General features: G+C 42.6%; 1 protein-coding gene across 5 annotated transcripts in view; it reads right to left on the bottom strand.

Annotated features, from left to right (window-relative positions):
* DDX46 (DEAD-box helicase 46) overlaps positions 1–11751 on the bottom strand; it is a 78247-nt gene extending 66496 nt beyond the window's left edge. For 2 of the 5 annotated variants that reach the window (XR_004680881.1, XM_035014159.1), the window contains exons 1-4: positions 11511–11750; positions 7359–7547; positions 5511–5681; positions 899–995 (exon numbers count right to left, since the gene is read on the bottom strand). Coding sequence is in view for 4 of the 5 variants with exons in the window: in XM_035014159.1 (XP_034870050.1) it covers positions 899–995; positions 5511–5681; positions 7359–7547; positions 11511–11527 (474 nt within the window). In the remaining variant the exon portion in view is untranslated. Of the gene's footprint in view, positions 1–898; positions 996–5510; positions 5682–7358; positions 7548–11510 lie in introns of all 5 variants that reach the window. The other 3 variants (XM_035014160.1, XM_035014163.1, XM_035014162.1) reach the window with 3 other exon arrangements.
* Between the last annotated feature and the right edge of the window lie 2378 nt (positions 11752–14129).

Raw genomic sequence — 14129 nt, 5'->3', positions numbered from 1 at the left:
AACAAAAGCAGGTCGCCTGGCAAGCTCAGTCGGTGGAGCCTGCAACTCCTGATCTGGGGGTTGAGTTTGAGCCCCACAATGGGAGTAGAGATTACTTAATAAAAAATAAATAAATAAATAAGGAACAAAAGCAAGGTAGAGAATAGTACATATAGTATGATCATATTTTGTTAAGTAAAAACAGTAACATATATAGATATGCAATACTTTTGAGAAAAAAAATCTTCTAATAGGGACAGCTTTCACTTTTTTATTTTACATACTATCATTTATCTCAAAATAAAAATAGGGATGCCTGGGTGGCTCAGTTGGTTAAGCATCTGCCTTCAGCTCAGGTCATAATCCCAGGGTTCTGGGATCAAGCCCATGTCAGGATCTTTGTTCAGCAGGGAGTCTGCTTCTCCCTCTCCCTCTCTCTCTGCTGCTCCCCCTGCTTGTGCTCTCTCACTCTTTCTCAAATAAATAAATAAAATCTTTAAAAATAAATAAATAAAATAAAAATAAAAATATTTAGGGGCACCTAGCTGGCTCAGTCGGTAGAGCATGGGGCTCTTGATCTCACAGTCGTGAGCTCAAGCCCCAGGTTGGATGTGGATCCTACTTAAAAAAAAAACAAAATAGGGGCGCCCGGGTGGCTCAGACGGTTAAGCGTCTGCCTTCGGCTCAGGTCATGATCCCAGGGTCCTGGGATCGAGTCCCGCATTGGGCTCCCTGCTCCTTGGGACCCTGCTTCTCCCTCTGCTTCTCTCTCTCTCTCTCTCTCTCTCTCATGAATAAATAAATAAAATCTTTAAAAAAAAAAAACAAAATAAACTATATAGCAATAAAAAACCCTGACAGTTTGTGATCACAGGCACAAAAATCTGATATTATACAATTATTTAGTTAGTAAACATACGCCAGCATCTTTTTCTTTTTCATCCTCCTTGTCATCTTTGTCTTTTTTCTTCTCTTTAGAACTTTCCCCACTATCTGTTTTTTCTTTGGACCTAGACCTACCAAAAAAGAGAGAAAGAAACATCATCTATTTATGCTTGGAAACATTCACATTTAAAATACATTTAAAGGGGGCGCCTGAGTGACTCAAGTCAGTTAAGTGTCCAACTATTGATTTCAGCTCAGGTTGTGATCTCAGAATCATGGGGATCAAGCCCCACGTCCAGCTCTGTGCTGAGCATGGAGTCTGCTTAAGATTCTCTCCCTCTGCCCCTCCCCGCACCCCACTTACATGCGCACGCACTCACTCTCTCTCAAAAACAAAATAAATAAAATAAAATACATTTAAAGACTTGCATTTTACTTTTTAGGTAAGAAACTTCCAAAAGTCAACTTTACTTTTATACTAATAAACACCTTGGAAATATAATGAAAATTAAATCCTATAACATTAGTTACAAATATTATTAAATATTTGGCAATTTGGCCAAGAAAAAGTAGACCTATCATATAAAAATGACAAAATTTAGGGCGCCTGGGTGGCTCAGTTGGTTAAGCGACTGCCTTCGGCTCAGGTCATGATCCTGGGGTCCCCGGATCGAGTCCCACATCGGGTTCGCTGCTCAGCGGGGAGTCTGCTTCTCCCTCTGACCCTCCCTCCTCTCATGTGCTCTATCTCATTCTCTCTCTCAAATAAATAAATAAAATCTTTAAAAAAAAAAAAAAGACAAAATTTAAAGAGATAAAATTTAACACACAGCGAAATTTACCAAAACATTAACATTCTCCAAGATAATTTTTAATTCATTTAAAAATTAATAAAGTTTAGAGTGCCTGGGTTGCTCAGTTGGTTAAGCATTTGCCTTTGGCTCGGGTCATGATCTCAGGGTCCGGGGATCGAATCCCGCATCAGGCTCCTTGCTCAGCAGGACGTCTGCTTCTCCCTCTCACTCTCCTTATATAGTCTTTCTCCCCATCAAATAAATAAAATCTTAATTTTTTTTTAAAGATTTATTTATTTATTTATTTGAGAGAGACAGAATGAGAGAGAGAGCACATGAGAGGGGGGAGGGTCAGAGGGCGAAGCAGACTCCCCGCCGAGCAGGGAGCCCAAAGCGGGACTTGATCCAGGGACTCCAGGATCATGACCTGAGCCGAAGGCAGTCACTTAACCAACTGAGCCACGCAGGCGCCCTAAAATCTTAATAATGTTTAAAACCCCAAGAGGCCTTGCATTTCACCCCCATGTTTGGTATCTTGTAAGTAAAAAAGAATTTCTTGGGGCGCCTGGGTGGCTCAGTTGGTTAAGCATCTGCCTTCGGCTCAGGCCATGATCTCAGGGTCCTGGGACTGAGTCCTGTGTCAGGCTCCCTGCTCAGTGAGGAGTCTGCTTCTTCCTCTCCCTCTGCCCCTCCCCCTTGCTGATGCGCTCTCTCTAAAATAAGTAAATAAAATCTTTAAAAAAAAAAAGAAAAATTTCTTAATTTAAATGCAATCAATTCAGTCTTCTTTCCCCCCCCTTTAAAAAAATTGGTGCTTTTTAAACCTTCCAGATTTGATGAAGATATCCAGAGGTAAAGAAGATATTCTCTAGTATAAACTTTAAAAAGTTTACAATTATGCCATCGAATTTGGTCTTTAATCTGCTTTTATGTACAGAATGAGGTAGCTGGTCCTATTTCATTATATTGTAGCAAATGTCCCTACTAGCACTTTTTTTTTTTTTTAAAGTAGGCTCCACACTGAGCTTGAACTCACAACCCTGAGATCAAGACCTAAGTTGATATCAAGAGTCTGATGCTTAACCAACTGAGCCACCCAGGCACTCCCCCTGCACCCCAAGTACTACTTACTTAAAGAACTTTTTCCCACTAATTACACTGTCACCACTGTCATTTATTAAATGACCATATATGTGGGGATCTGTTTCTGGGCTCTTTATGTGGTTCCAATGATCTATTTGTCTATCTCTACACAAAAATCACATTTAATTTGACAACTTTACGACAAATTTTAATATCTGGCAGAGCAAGCCCTCCTATCTTGTTCTTCAAGATTGTTTACGCCCTTGCATTTCTGATTTTATAATCAGTTTGTGAAATACTTTTCACGTATGCTAAGAACTTTTAAACATGAATATGGGGTTTTTTTTAAAGATTTTATTTATTTATTTGACAGAGAGAGACACAGCGAGAGAGGGAACACAAGCAGGGAGAGTGGGAGAGGGAGAAGCAGGCTTCCCGCAGAGCAGGGAGCCCGATGCGGGGCTCGATCCCAGGACCCTGGGATCATGACCTGAGCCGAAGGCTGACGCTCAATGACTGAGCCACCCAGGTGCCCCAAACATGAATATGTTTTGAAATTAATAAAATGCTTTTCCTAAATCTACTTAGACAAGCATGACTTTTCTCCTTGCATCTTATTAATATAAATAATTACACTGATTGATTTTCACTCTCTTTTTTGAAGAAGATTTTATTTATTCATTTGAGAGAGAGCACAAGCACGGGGAGGGGCAGAGGGAGAGAGAAGCAGATACTCCGCTGAGCAGGGAGCCCACCACAGGGTTCAAATCCCAGGACCCCAGGATCATGAGTTGAGCCGAAGGCAGACACTTAATGGACTGAGCCACCCAGGAGCCCCTGGACTGACTGATTTTCTAATGTCAAACCAACCTTCCATTCCTGGAATAAATCCAAATAGTTCATAATTATTTTCTTTATATATTTTTTGATTCGGTGTAATAACCTTTATGTTTAGGTTAAATATAGCCTATAATTGTCTTTTCTCATACTGCCCTTCTCAGGTTTTAATATCTAGGGTTCTCCTCAATACATAACATGAATTGATGTTTTCTTCTTTAAGTCTCTGTTCATCAAAAGTATCATTACAGAGCAAAAAGACAAACCACAGAGTAAAAGAATATATGTGCTATTCATATAAATGACAATCAACAACCATCCAGAGTATTTAAAAACAACAACAAAAACCTCCTCCAAGTCAATTTTTTTTTTCATTTTAATTTTTTTTTTGGAAGATTTTATTTATTTATTTGACAGCGAAAGAGCAAGCACAAGCAGGGGGAGCAGCAGAGGGAGAGGGAGAAGCAGGCTCCTCGCCGAGCAGGGAGCCCGATGCGGGACTCGATCCCAGGACACAGATCATGACCTGAGCTGAAGGCAGACGCTTAACCGACTGAGCCACCCAGGCACCCCTCCAAGTCAATTTTTAAAGAAACAACTCAACAGGAAAATAAGCAAAAGATTTTAACATACTTCAGAAAAGAAGAAATACAAATGACCAATAAACATATGAAGAGATGTTCAACCTCACTGGTCATCAAAGAAATACAAATTAAAACCACAATAATACTATGTCTAACCAATTAAAAAAATTAATGGGACTGACAATACCAAATACTGGGAAGGGTATGGAGCAACAGAATTATACTGCTCACTGGAATACAATTAGTATACCCCCTTTAGAAAGCATTTGGGATTATTCAATAAAAGTGAAGCTATGCTGGGGTGGCTGGATGGCTCAGTCAGTTGAGCAAGCGACTCCTGATTTCAGCTCAGGTCACAATCTCAGGTTTGTTGGGCTCCACACTCAGCAGGGAGTCTACTGGAGATTGTCTCTCCCTCTGCCCCTCCCCCTGCTCGCGTGACTTGCGCGCACTCCCTCCCTCAAATAAATTTTAAAAAATAATAATAATTAAGCGGGGCGCCTGGGTGGCTCAGTCGTAGAGCGTCTGCCTTCAGCTCAGGTCATGATCCCAGAGTCCTGGGATAGAGCCCCGCATCGGGCTCCCTGCTCCACAGGTAGCTTGCTTCTCCCTCTCCCACTCCCCCTGCTTCTGTTCCCTCTCTCGCTCTCTCTCTGTCAAATAAATACATAAAATCTTTAAAAATAATAATAATCCCAATAGGCATTATTATACTGACATTGGTAAAATAAAATTTATAAAATAAAATTAATGACATGATAAAAACACTCATGATTAATATGAAGAATATACAGAAAACAGATACAAATTCATATATCAACTATCCTCTGTCACCACTTTAGAAACAGGCAAAAAACAAACCACTGAAAAGAGAAATATAAAGCATAAACATGCTCTAATAGATATAAATAATATCTTGAAATTGAATGGTACTGGCATTCTAAGGAAACATGTACATTTAACTTAACATAAGCAAAATTCACATCTATCATGAAGAGCAATTCAGCAATGCATTATCATGAGTAAAAAAGTTGTCAGAAATGCTAAGAACATCATTTCAAAGGAAAAACAGAGTTCCTAAAAAGATGTTTATACAATATATTCCTAACCATTAACAGTAGGTATTAAATAAATAAGAGAACAATGTATTACGAACGTTAAAAGTAACTGAATCTAGTATTTCCAATTGAATTACAAGCTTTATAATCTATTAAAACTCAACCAACAGTTGATGGTAGGAGCCAAAGTTAGTAATTATTTATAAAAGATTTTTTTTTAAAAAAAGGAAGGAATAAGGAAGAGTCAGTTCCCAAACTGCATGAGAGATATAGTCCAACAATAACGTTACCTATTCTCAGCTTTCTTGCTTTTATTGCCAGGACTAGAGGATCTGGATCGCCGGCCTCGGCTTCTACTCCTTGAGCGTCTCCTGTCTCGACTTCGAGATCTTCTTCGCTCTCGACTTCTGTCTCTCTCTCTACTTCTGGAACGCCTGAAAGGAGGACACTTTTCACTCATTCTATGACAAAGTAGAGTTTCTTTCAGATAATCATTCTGTCCCATGTTGAAAGAAGCTTCTTTACCATTATTAAAGGCTGAGATTTCAATTAACCATCAAATCAGGTAAAAAGGGAACAAATAAAGCCAATTCTTAGAAGTGGTTAATGAAAAAAATGAGGATACTAATTCCAAAATGATTATTTGTTGAAAAACATAGCAAATCTGTGAAATAAATCTGTCTTTTTGAAATCTACGGTCTACAGTAGAAAATCTAAATTTCAAAGTCAGCCAAAACCTAAGTATAAGGATGGGTACAATGGGGCTATGGAAAGATCACATATGAAGACTAGGAGACAATTTCTATTCTAGAGCTGATAGTGACATGACACATAGGGCAGATCAACTCTCTGGGTCACAGTTTTCTCATCTATATAATACGGAGACTCCACTTAGATAATCTCAAAATCCTTCTTGCTCTAAAACCTTGTAATTCTACTTTCACTCCTGAAAGTCAAAGACCAAATCTTAAAAAAATCAATTTCACTTAACACGTACTTGACTGAATTATATGAAACTGTTCCTGGGACCACATAATATGAAACTAAGCACTATCCACATTTTCATAAATGAGTATTTTCCCTGAGTACCATGTAATACCTTTGCAATTTCTCCTTCCAATGTTTGCAAAAGAGTTTTTTCTGTCATCAGCTCACAGCACCTATACAACCTTGTCTTCTTTCCTATTATAGTAAGAAACTTAGCAAATAATCTTTTGGTGTGGGGAAGATTATTTTTATTTACAGACAATGTTCTCCACCTCTAGAAAGGTTACAGCTGCTTGACTCGTGCCAAGGAATATGTAAGCAAGTAAAAGCAAAATAAAAATTAGGAGGTCCTTTTGTTTAAAACAGTTTTTTTTTTTTTAAGGGCGCCTGGGTGGCTTAGTCATTAAGCATCTGCCTTCGGCTCAGGTCGTGATCCCAGGGTCCTGGGATCGAGCCCCGCATCGGGCTCCCTGCTCGGCGGGAAGCCTGCTTCTCCCTCTCCTGCTCCCCCTGCTTGTGTTCCCTCTCTCGCTATGTCTCTCTGTGTCAAATAAATAAATAAAATCTTAAAAAAAAAAAAGGTTTTTTTTAAAAAGTGTCAAACAGGGACACCTGACTGGCTCAGTTGGTAGAGTACATAACTCTTGATCTTGAGGTTGTAAGTTCAAGTCCCACATTATGTGCAGAGATTACTTAAAAATAAAATCTTTAAACTAAATAAACTAATAGAATCTTTTTTAGAAATTAAAAAATGGGGGGGAGCATGCAACTCTTGATCTCAGGGTTTTAAGTTTGAGCGCCACGTTGGATAGAGATTACTTAAAAATAAAAAGCTTTAAAAAATACCTTTTTTTTTTAACGTCAAACAGCAAGCAGGGCTTTTCCTTCTCCTGTTGGCTTTAGTGGCTGCTCTGAACACAGTGGTCAGCTCTCTTGGGACAGAATTAGAACAGAACTGCCTTGATGACATATTACCTCTGAGAGTCTTTGCTCCAGGCAAAGCACCTCTGGACTTAATCAAACGAGCTGGGGGCAAAGCAGAGTACCCACAAAAGGGCCACTAAATTCCAGTCCAAGTCATACTTTTGAACAAGCCCGACTTAGCTGAGAGGCCCAATTTATCATGAGTCTTTAGGAGACTAATGTCTTACCTCAGGCGCTTCCGGTCTCTTGACCGAGATCTTCTTTTATCCCTGCTACGAGACCTCTCTCTCCTTCTATCTCTATCTCTGCTTCTAGACCGTCTGTCATCTCCACGTTTACTTCTTTTGTCTGAGGGTGAGCGACTTCTAGAACGACTTCCAGAGCGCCCCCTTGATGCTGATCGCTTCCGATAGTGGCTAAAAGGTTAAGTTTAAGATTAAGTTTAGCAAACACAAGGAGTAGCTTCTATTATATTTTAATCACATTTTCCCAAAAGATCTCAGCAGACAAACAATGACAGGACTTTTATTCATCAACTCTTAAAATTACGGGAAGGTAAGGACCCCTGCAACTATAGTCCATGTAGACAGGGGAAAACTATCCTGAAAGGGAAGCAAGGACAGTAAAAAGAACAGACCAAACTCCTGCCTTTGAGCCCCAAGCAACTTGCATTCTGGTAAAGGAAGAGATGACAGACAAGTAAAAAAATAAAAACATAGTATGTCACGTGGTACTATGGAGAGAAACACATCAGAGTAAATGAAAGAGAAAGGATGGGAGGTAGGAGGTTTGCTATTTTATACCAGGTGTTAAGGAGAAAAACTTGCTAATAAACAGACATTTCAGAGGTTTGAAGAAAATAAAAGGAACCGCGTAGATACAAGGGGGAGAAACTTTTCAGGCAAAAGGCATCACAAGTACAAAGTCGCTGAGGAGGAAGCTTGGCTGGTGTGTCCAAGGAACAGCAAGGAAGGCAGACGTGGCTGGAGCTGAATGACCAAGAAAAGTGCCACGAGATGAGGTCAGAAATACAGCAGGGTGGCCCAACAGGGAGGGCTCTGCCGAGTCTCATGGGTCATTCTAAGGACTTCTTCTTTCACTCTGAGTAAGTTGAGAAGTTATTGGAAGATTCTAAGTAGAAGAGTAATGTTACCGCACTAATATTTTTAAAGCATTAGTCTGGCTGCTGGGGGAGAACAAACTGAAGGAAGGCAAGTGCAGAAGCAGGGAAAAGAGGTGGGAAGCTACGGCAACCATCCAAGTAAGAGAGGGGTGGGTTGGATGAGAATGTCAGGAGTAGAGTTTCTAGGAAGTGTCAAAATCTAGATATTTTGAAACTAGAACTGACTGATTTAAGTATTAATTCAATGCCAAGTGTGACAGCAAGGGAGAAGTTGTGGGTGTCTCTGAGATACTTGGCTGGACCACGTAGAAAGATGAAGTTGCTATTTACTAAGATGGGAAGCCTGAGGAAGGATCACATATTGGCGGGGGGGGGGGGGGAATCATAATAGTAGGCACTCACATGGAGATGTACAGTAGATAGTTGAAATATGAGTTTAGAGTTCACGAAGGGAGTCATCAGTGTACAAAGGCTACTTAAAGCAATAAATATGGATAAGATGGCTCGGGAATGAGTGCACCTCATTATCCCTCAAGCACCTGAAATTCGATGTGTAGAAACCCAAACTTATTACCTTTGCCTCCCTAAACCATTTATCAACCCAACTACCAGTCAGTAGTCTCAAAATATGTGATCTTCAATATTTTTCTCATTCTACACAACCAGTAAAACACCAAGTATCACCAATTTCACCTCTGTAATTCTCTTCACATTATATCACCTCCTCAGAGTTCCCACTGTCACTACTCCACATCAGAACTATGTAGTTGCGGTATTTTAGAAGACCCCTGGTCTTCTCGCTTCTATTCCCTTTTCCCTGAAATCTGTTTTACTCATTGCTGCAATGGTAATCTTCATAAAGCAGAGTGCTGACCACATTATATAAACATACCCACACATTTCTTCTCAAAATCTTCAAAGCCTCTCAAATTCTTACCTTCAAGATTTTATTTATTTGACAGAGAAAGAGAGAAAAAGTAGAAGCAGGGGGAGCAGCAGAGGAAGAGGGAAAAGCAGGCTCTCCACTGAGCAGGGAGCCCGATATGGGGTTCGATCCCAGGACCCTGGGATCATGACCTGAGCCAAAGGCAGACACTTAACCACCTGAATCACCTAGGCACCCCTCAAAGTTCTTAACTTCAGAACTAAATCTACAGGGGCGCCTGGGTGGCCCAGTCGTTAAGTGTCTGCCTTCGGCTCAGGTCATGATCCCAGGGTCCTGGGATCAAGCCCCGAGTCGGGCTCCTTGCTCAGCAGGAAGCCTGCTTCTCCCTCTCCCTCTCCCCCTCCTTGTGTTCCCTCTCTCACTGTCTCTCTCTCTGTTAAATAAATAAAATCTTTTAAAAAATAAAAAATAATAATAAAAAAAACTAAATCTACAATCCACCCACATTCTGGACCCAACTTCCTTTTAGAACCTACCTCCTACCACTTTTCTTCAACCCTTCATGACACCTACATACGTACGCAAACTGCGCTCTTATTTCTGGAACACCTTGCTCCATCTCATCTCTGAGCCTTTCATAAGTTCCTGAACTAACCTAGAGCACAAACCATGCAGACAGGGGAGAAGGCTAAAGAGCTGGAAGAGGCTTCTTGTGAAGGGCCCTGAAGGCTGTGCTTAAGAGTCTGACTTTATCTTGGAAGCAGTAAGAACCAACAGGGATGAAAAGAAAGGAATGACATAATCTTTATTTCAGATATGTTACTCTAGCTGCAGTGTGAGAAATCTATTAGGAGAGCAAGATCACAGGAAGATAATCAACTTGAGGCAAGTGCAGCAGTCTGAGCACTAAATGATTAGGTCCTGGATTAAGTCAGGGAGAGCAGAAATGGAGACAGGGTGTAGAATCTTACTGGGTTTAGACAGTTTGAGAGAAAAATTAATCAAATAAACTATCGCTTCCAAGTTTCTGGTCTGAGTAGCCGGGAATAGCAATGCCTTCAAGGAGATTTAAAAGACCTGCACAGGAATCCTCTGTAAATATGCAACTACTCTTTATCTTTATCCAGGTGATGGTTACTCAGTTTATGGATTTGCTAAATTTCATCTAGCTCTACCCTTAAGTTTTATCCAATTCCCTGAACATTAATTGTATCTCAATAAACTATTACTTATTATTTATAACCCAGATAAAAAAAGATCTTTCATTCACTGCTAAATATAAAGCAAATACTCATCTTTAAGATAAAAACCTCAAGGGGTGGGTGCCTGGGTGGCTCAGTCGGTTAAGCGACTGCCTTCGGCTCAGGTCATGATCCTGGAGTCCCGGGATCGAGTCCCGCATCGGGCTCCCTGCTCGGCGGGGAGTCTGCTTCTCTCTCTGAACCTCCCTCCTCTCATGCTCTCTATCTCATTCTCTCTCTCAAAATAAATTAAAAAAAAAAAAAAAGATAAAAACCTCAAGGTCCCAAACCACGTAACAATCTAAAGTTTTGAAGAGATATCAGAATTTTTTTTTTAAGATTTTATTTATTCATTTGACAGAGAGAGACACAGGGAGAGAGGGAACACAAGCAGGAGTGGGGGAGGGAGAAGCAGGCCTCCCGCTGAGCGGAGAGCCCGATGCGGGGCTCGATCCCAGGACCCTGGGATCATGACCTGAGCCGAAGGCATACGTTTAATGACTGAGCCACCCAGGCGCCCCAAGAGATATCAGAATTCTAGTAAGACCTCCCAATCCACAGTTTTAAAAGGACAGAAAACACATAACAAAGAAATATACCTATCTGCGAAATAAATCTCCATGCAACAAGTATTTATCGCAGCCCACTAAAAGCCTAATCATTGTTCAATGTTGTAGGTGATGTAAAAATATTTAGCCTCCAGCTCCTTTCAACTGACTTGGGAAAATACCACACACGCACAAAGAACTAAAATAGACAGCAACAGGCGCCAAGGAAACTTGGCAAACCCGAACTGGTAAGAAATTCAACTGGGATCACTACTGAGGGATCACGGTGGGCTTCGTGGAAAAGGCGGGATGTGGTGCCCAATCACTGAGCCCCTGGAGGAGTGGTCCCGTTCCAGGGACTGCAACGGGCGACGGCAGTGCAGGGAACCCTGTGAGCGTCACCGGCCCAAGTACACTTCCTCGGCCGAGGTCTCCCTGCCTCTCCGGTGGCCGCGGGTAGCGCCGGCCGCACGTGGGGCCGCACCGGTTCAGGCCTGGTCCCGCTGCCACCTCAACTCCCGCCTCTTTCCCCAGCCCGAGGAAGCCGCCCGCCCGCTCGCCCGCTAGGCGCGCCGCCTCACCGTGATTCCCGGCCCATGCTGCCCGCCGAGGGAAAAGCGGCGCCCTTCGGGACAACGCGCAGAAGGACCGGACAAAGGAGGAGGCCGCGCAGCCCTCGGCTAGCCGGACGAGGAGCAGCACTACGGGGAAACAGCTGCTACAGCGGCGGCGGCCATCCGAAAACAGCCAACGAAAACAGGACGTGCTGGTGCCCGTGGCAAAGGGAAGGAAAAAGCGGGCCGGAAGCTGCTATCTCGCCACAGCGCCCCCTCTCGGCTGGAGGCCGCCCAGCGCCGGCCGCGCCGAAAGACGCGACTTTGGCGGCGTTTTCCCTGCAGTGCCTTGAAAGTTTGTGCCCTTTGGTGCGGTGGAGAAAGGCGCCTTGGCTTTGCAGGCCCTAGAAAGGTCTTTCCTGCAAGGGCCACCGAGGCGCCATATGCATTCCGTCCCCCTTAACCTGAGCTGAGTGGTGCTACCAACATCTCCATTCACTCTCATTTATACATTCATTCATTTATATGTATTGTTATGTGTGGGGCAAGTCTTAACATCTGGGGAGCTTACAAGTTAGTGGGGGATACAGACATAACTAAAAACACAAGCAAATGTAATACAAAAAAGAGATTGCGGCATAGGAGAGGAGTTCAGAAAGGGTTACCTGAGGATGTCACCTTTGAGGTGACATGTGAAGACTGAGTCGTAGTTAAGTTGGTGGAGAAGAGGAAGAGCCAAATATATATTCCTAAGATTATAATGGTTCTCAACATTGCCTGAGCTTGGAAGCTCTAAAAAAATACATGATGGGGGGCTCCTGGGTGGCTCAGTTGGTTAAGCGTCTGCCTTCGGTTCAGGTCATGATCCCACGGTCCTGGGATGGAGCCCCTTCGGCTCCCCCCTCACTAGCAGTCCGCTTCTTCCTCTGACCCTCCCCCCTCTCATGCTCTCTCACTCACTCTCGCTCTCTCAAATAGTCTTAAAAAAAAATACATGATGCAGTATCTGGTTGGCTCAGTCTATAGGACATGCAGCTCTTGAACTCACCCCCAGGTCGGGTATAGAGATTACCTAAAAATAAAATCTTAAAAATATATGTATACATGGGGCGCCTGGGTGGCTCAGGTCATGATCCTGGGGTCCTGGGATCGAGTCCCACATCAGGCTCCCTGCTCAGCAGGAAGCCTGCCTCTCCCTCTCCCACTCCCCCTGCTTGTGTTCCTGCTCTAGCTATCTCTCTCTCTGTCAAATAAATAAATAAAATCTTTAAAAAATATATATATATATGTATACATGGATGCATGTGTTCCATATGGATATTGATTTACTTGGTCTGGAGTGCTGCCTGTGCACTGGGAATTTTTAAGCTTCTTAGGTGATTTTGAAGTACACTTAAGGTTGAGAACGACTCACCTAGTAGAACATACTGAAATGTTAAGAGTTGTTTTGACGCAAAGCTGTAACGCAGTGAAGAAAGAGGCTCTCATAGTTTACATGCCTCTGTACTATTTTACATTCTTATACCTAAGAAAGAAAAGTTCTAGATCATGATTGTAGTGGTTGAAAACTCAATGAACTGTGAACTTTAAATTGGTACATTTTACTGTATGTAAATTTCACCTCAATAAATTTGATTTAAAAAAAAAGAAGAAACGGAGTTAAGACTCCACGATGAGCTTCTGCTCTTTTTTTTTTTTTAAAGATTTTTATTTATTTATTTGAGAGAGAGGGAATGAGAGACAGAGAGCACGAGAAGGAAGAGGGCAGAGGGAGAAGCAGACCTCCTGCTGAGCAGGGAGCCCGATGCGGGACTCCATCCCAGGACTCCAGGATCATGACCTGAGCCGAAGGCAGTCGCTCAACCAACTGAGCCACCCAGGCGCCCGAGCTTCTGCTCTTCTTCTCTGCCTTCTTGCCCATCTGTGGCAGCAGAAGCGTCCGTGCCCAGGATCAAAGAGGCTTGGGCTGATACCTGACAGAATGGACAGCAAGTATCAGAGCCACTCTACATTGCTTCTATGTGGGCTAAAGGTAACAAGTATGGGTTTCAATCTAAGAGAAATAGGAAACCACTAGTGACTTAAACATGGTGACACTGAGAAGTGGTCAGATTCTGGATGTATTCCAGAGGCAGCTCTCTAAACACTAACTGGTAAATTGGATGTGAACTGTGAGGGAAAGGGAGGCATAAAGATGACTCTGGGGCTTTGAACAGAGCTACTGTGGGTTTTGGTGATATTCTGGAGAAAGACATGGAAGCAGCAACTTTGGCAGGGGATGGAGAGAAAAATCAGTGGATCTGGTAGAGTGATGGGATGTCTGAGCTGCCTGCTGGATATCCAGGGGATAATGGCCACATAGGAGATACAGGAGTCTGTAGTCCAAGGGAGAAATAGAACTTGTCTGAGAGGGGTGCCTGGGTGGCTCGGTCAGTTGAGCATCTGCCTTCAGCTCAGGTCATGATCCCGGGGTCCTGGGATCGAGCCCTGCATCAGGCTCCCAGTTCGTGGGGAGCCTGCTTCTCCCTCTCCTTCCCATTCGTGTTCTTTTTCCCTAACTCATTCTCTCTCTCTCTCTCAAATAAATAAATAAAATCTTAAAAAAAAAAAAGAACTTATCTGAGACACAGGGGTCATAAGCATTTT

The sequence above is a fragment of the Mirounga leonina genome, unplaced genomic scaffold (assembly GCF_011800145.1).
Source record: "Mirounga leonina isolate KUSES-001 unplaced genomic scaffold, KU_Mleo_1.0 Mir_168, whole genome shotgun sequence".
NCBI lineage: Eukaryota > Metazoa > Chordata > Mammalia > Carnivora > Phocidae > Mirounga > Mirounga leonina.
Note: the sequence above shows the minus strand (reverse complement) of the source record. Positions and strands in the feature narration are given on the sequence as shown.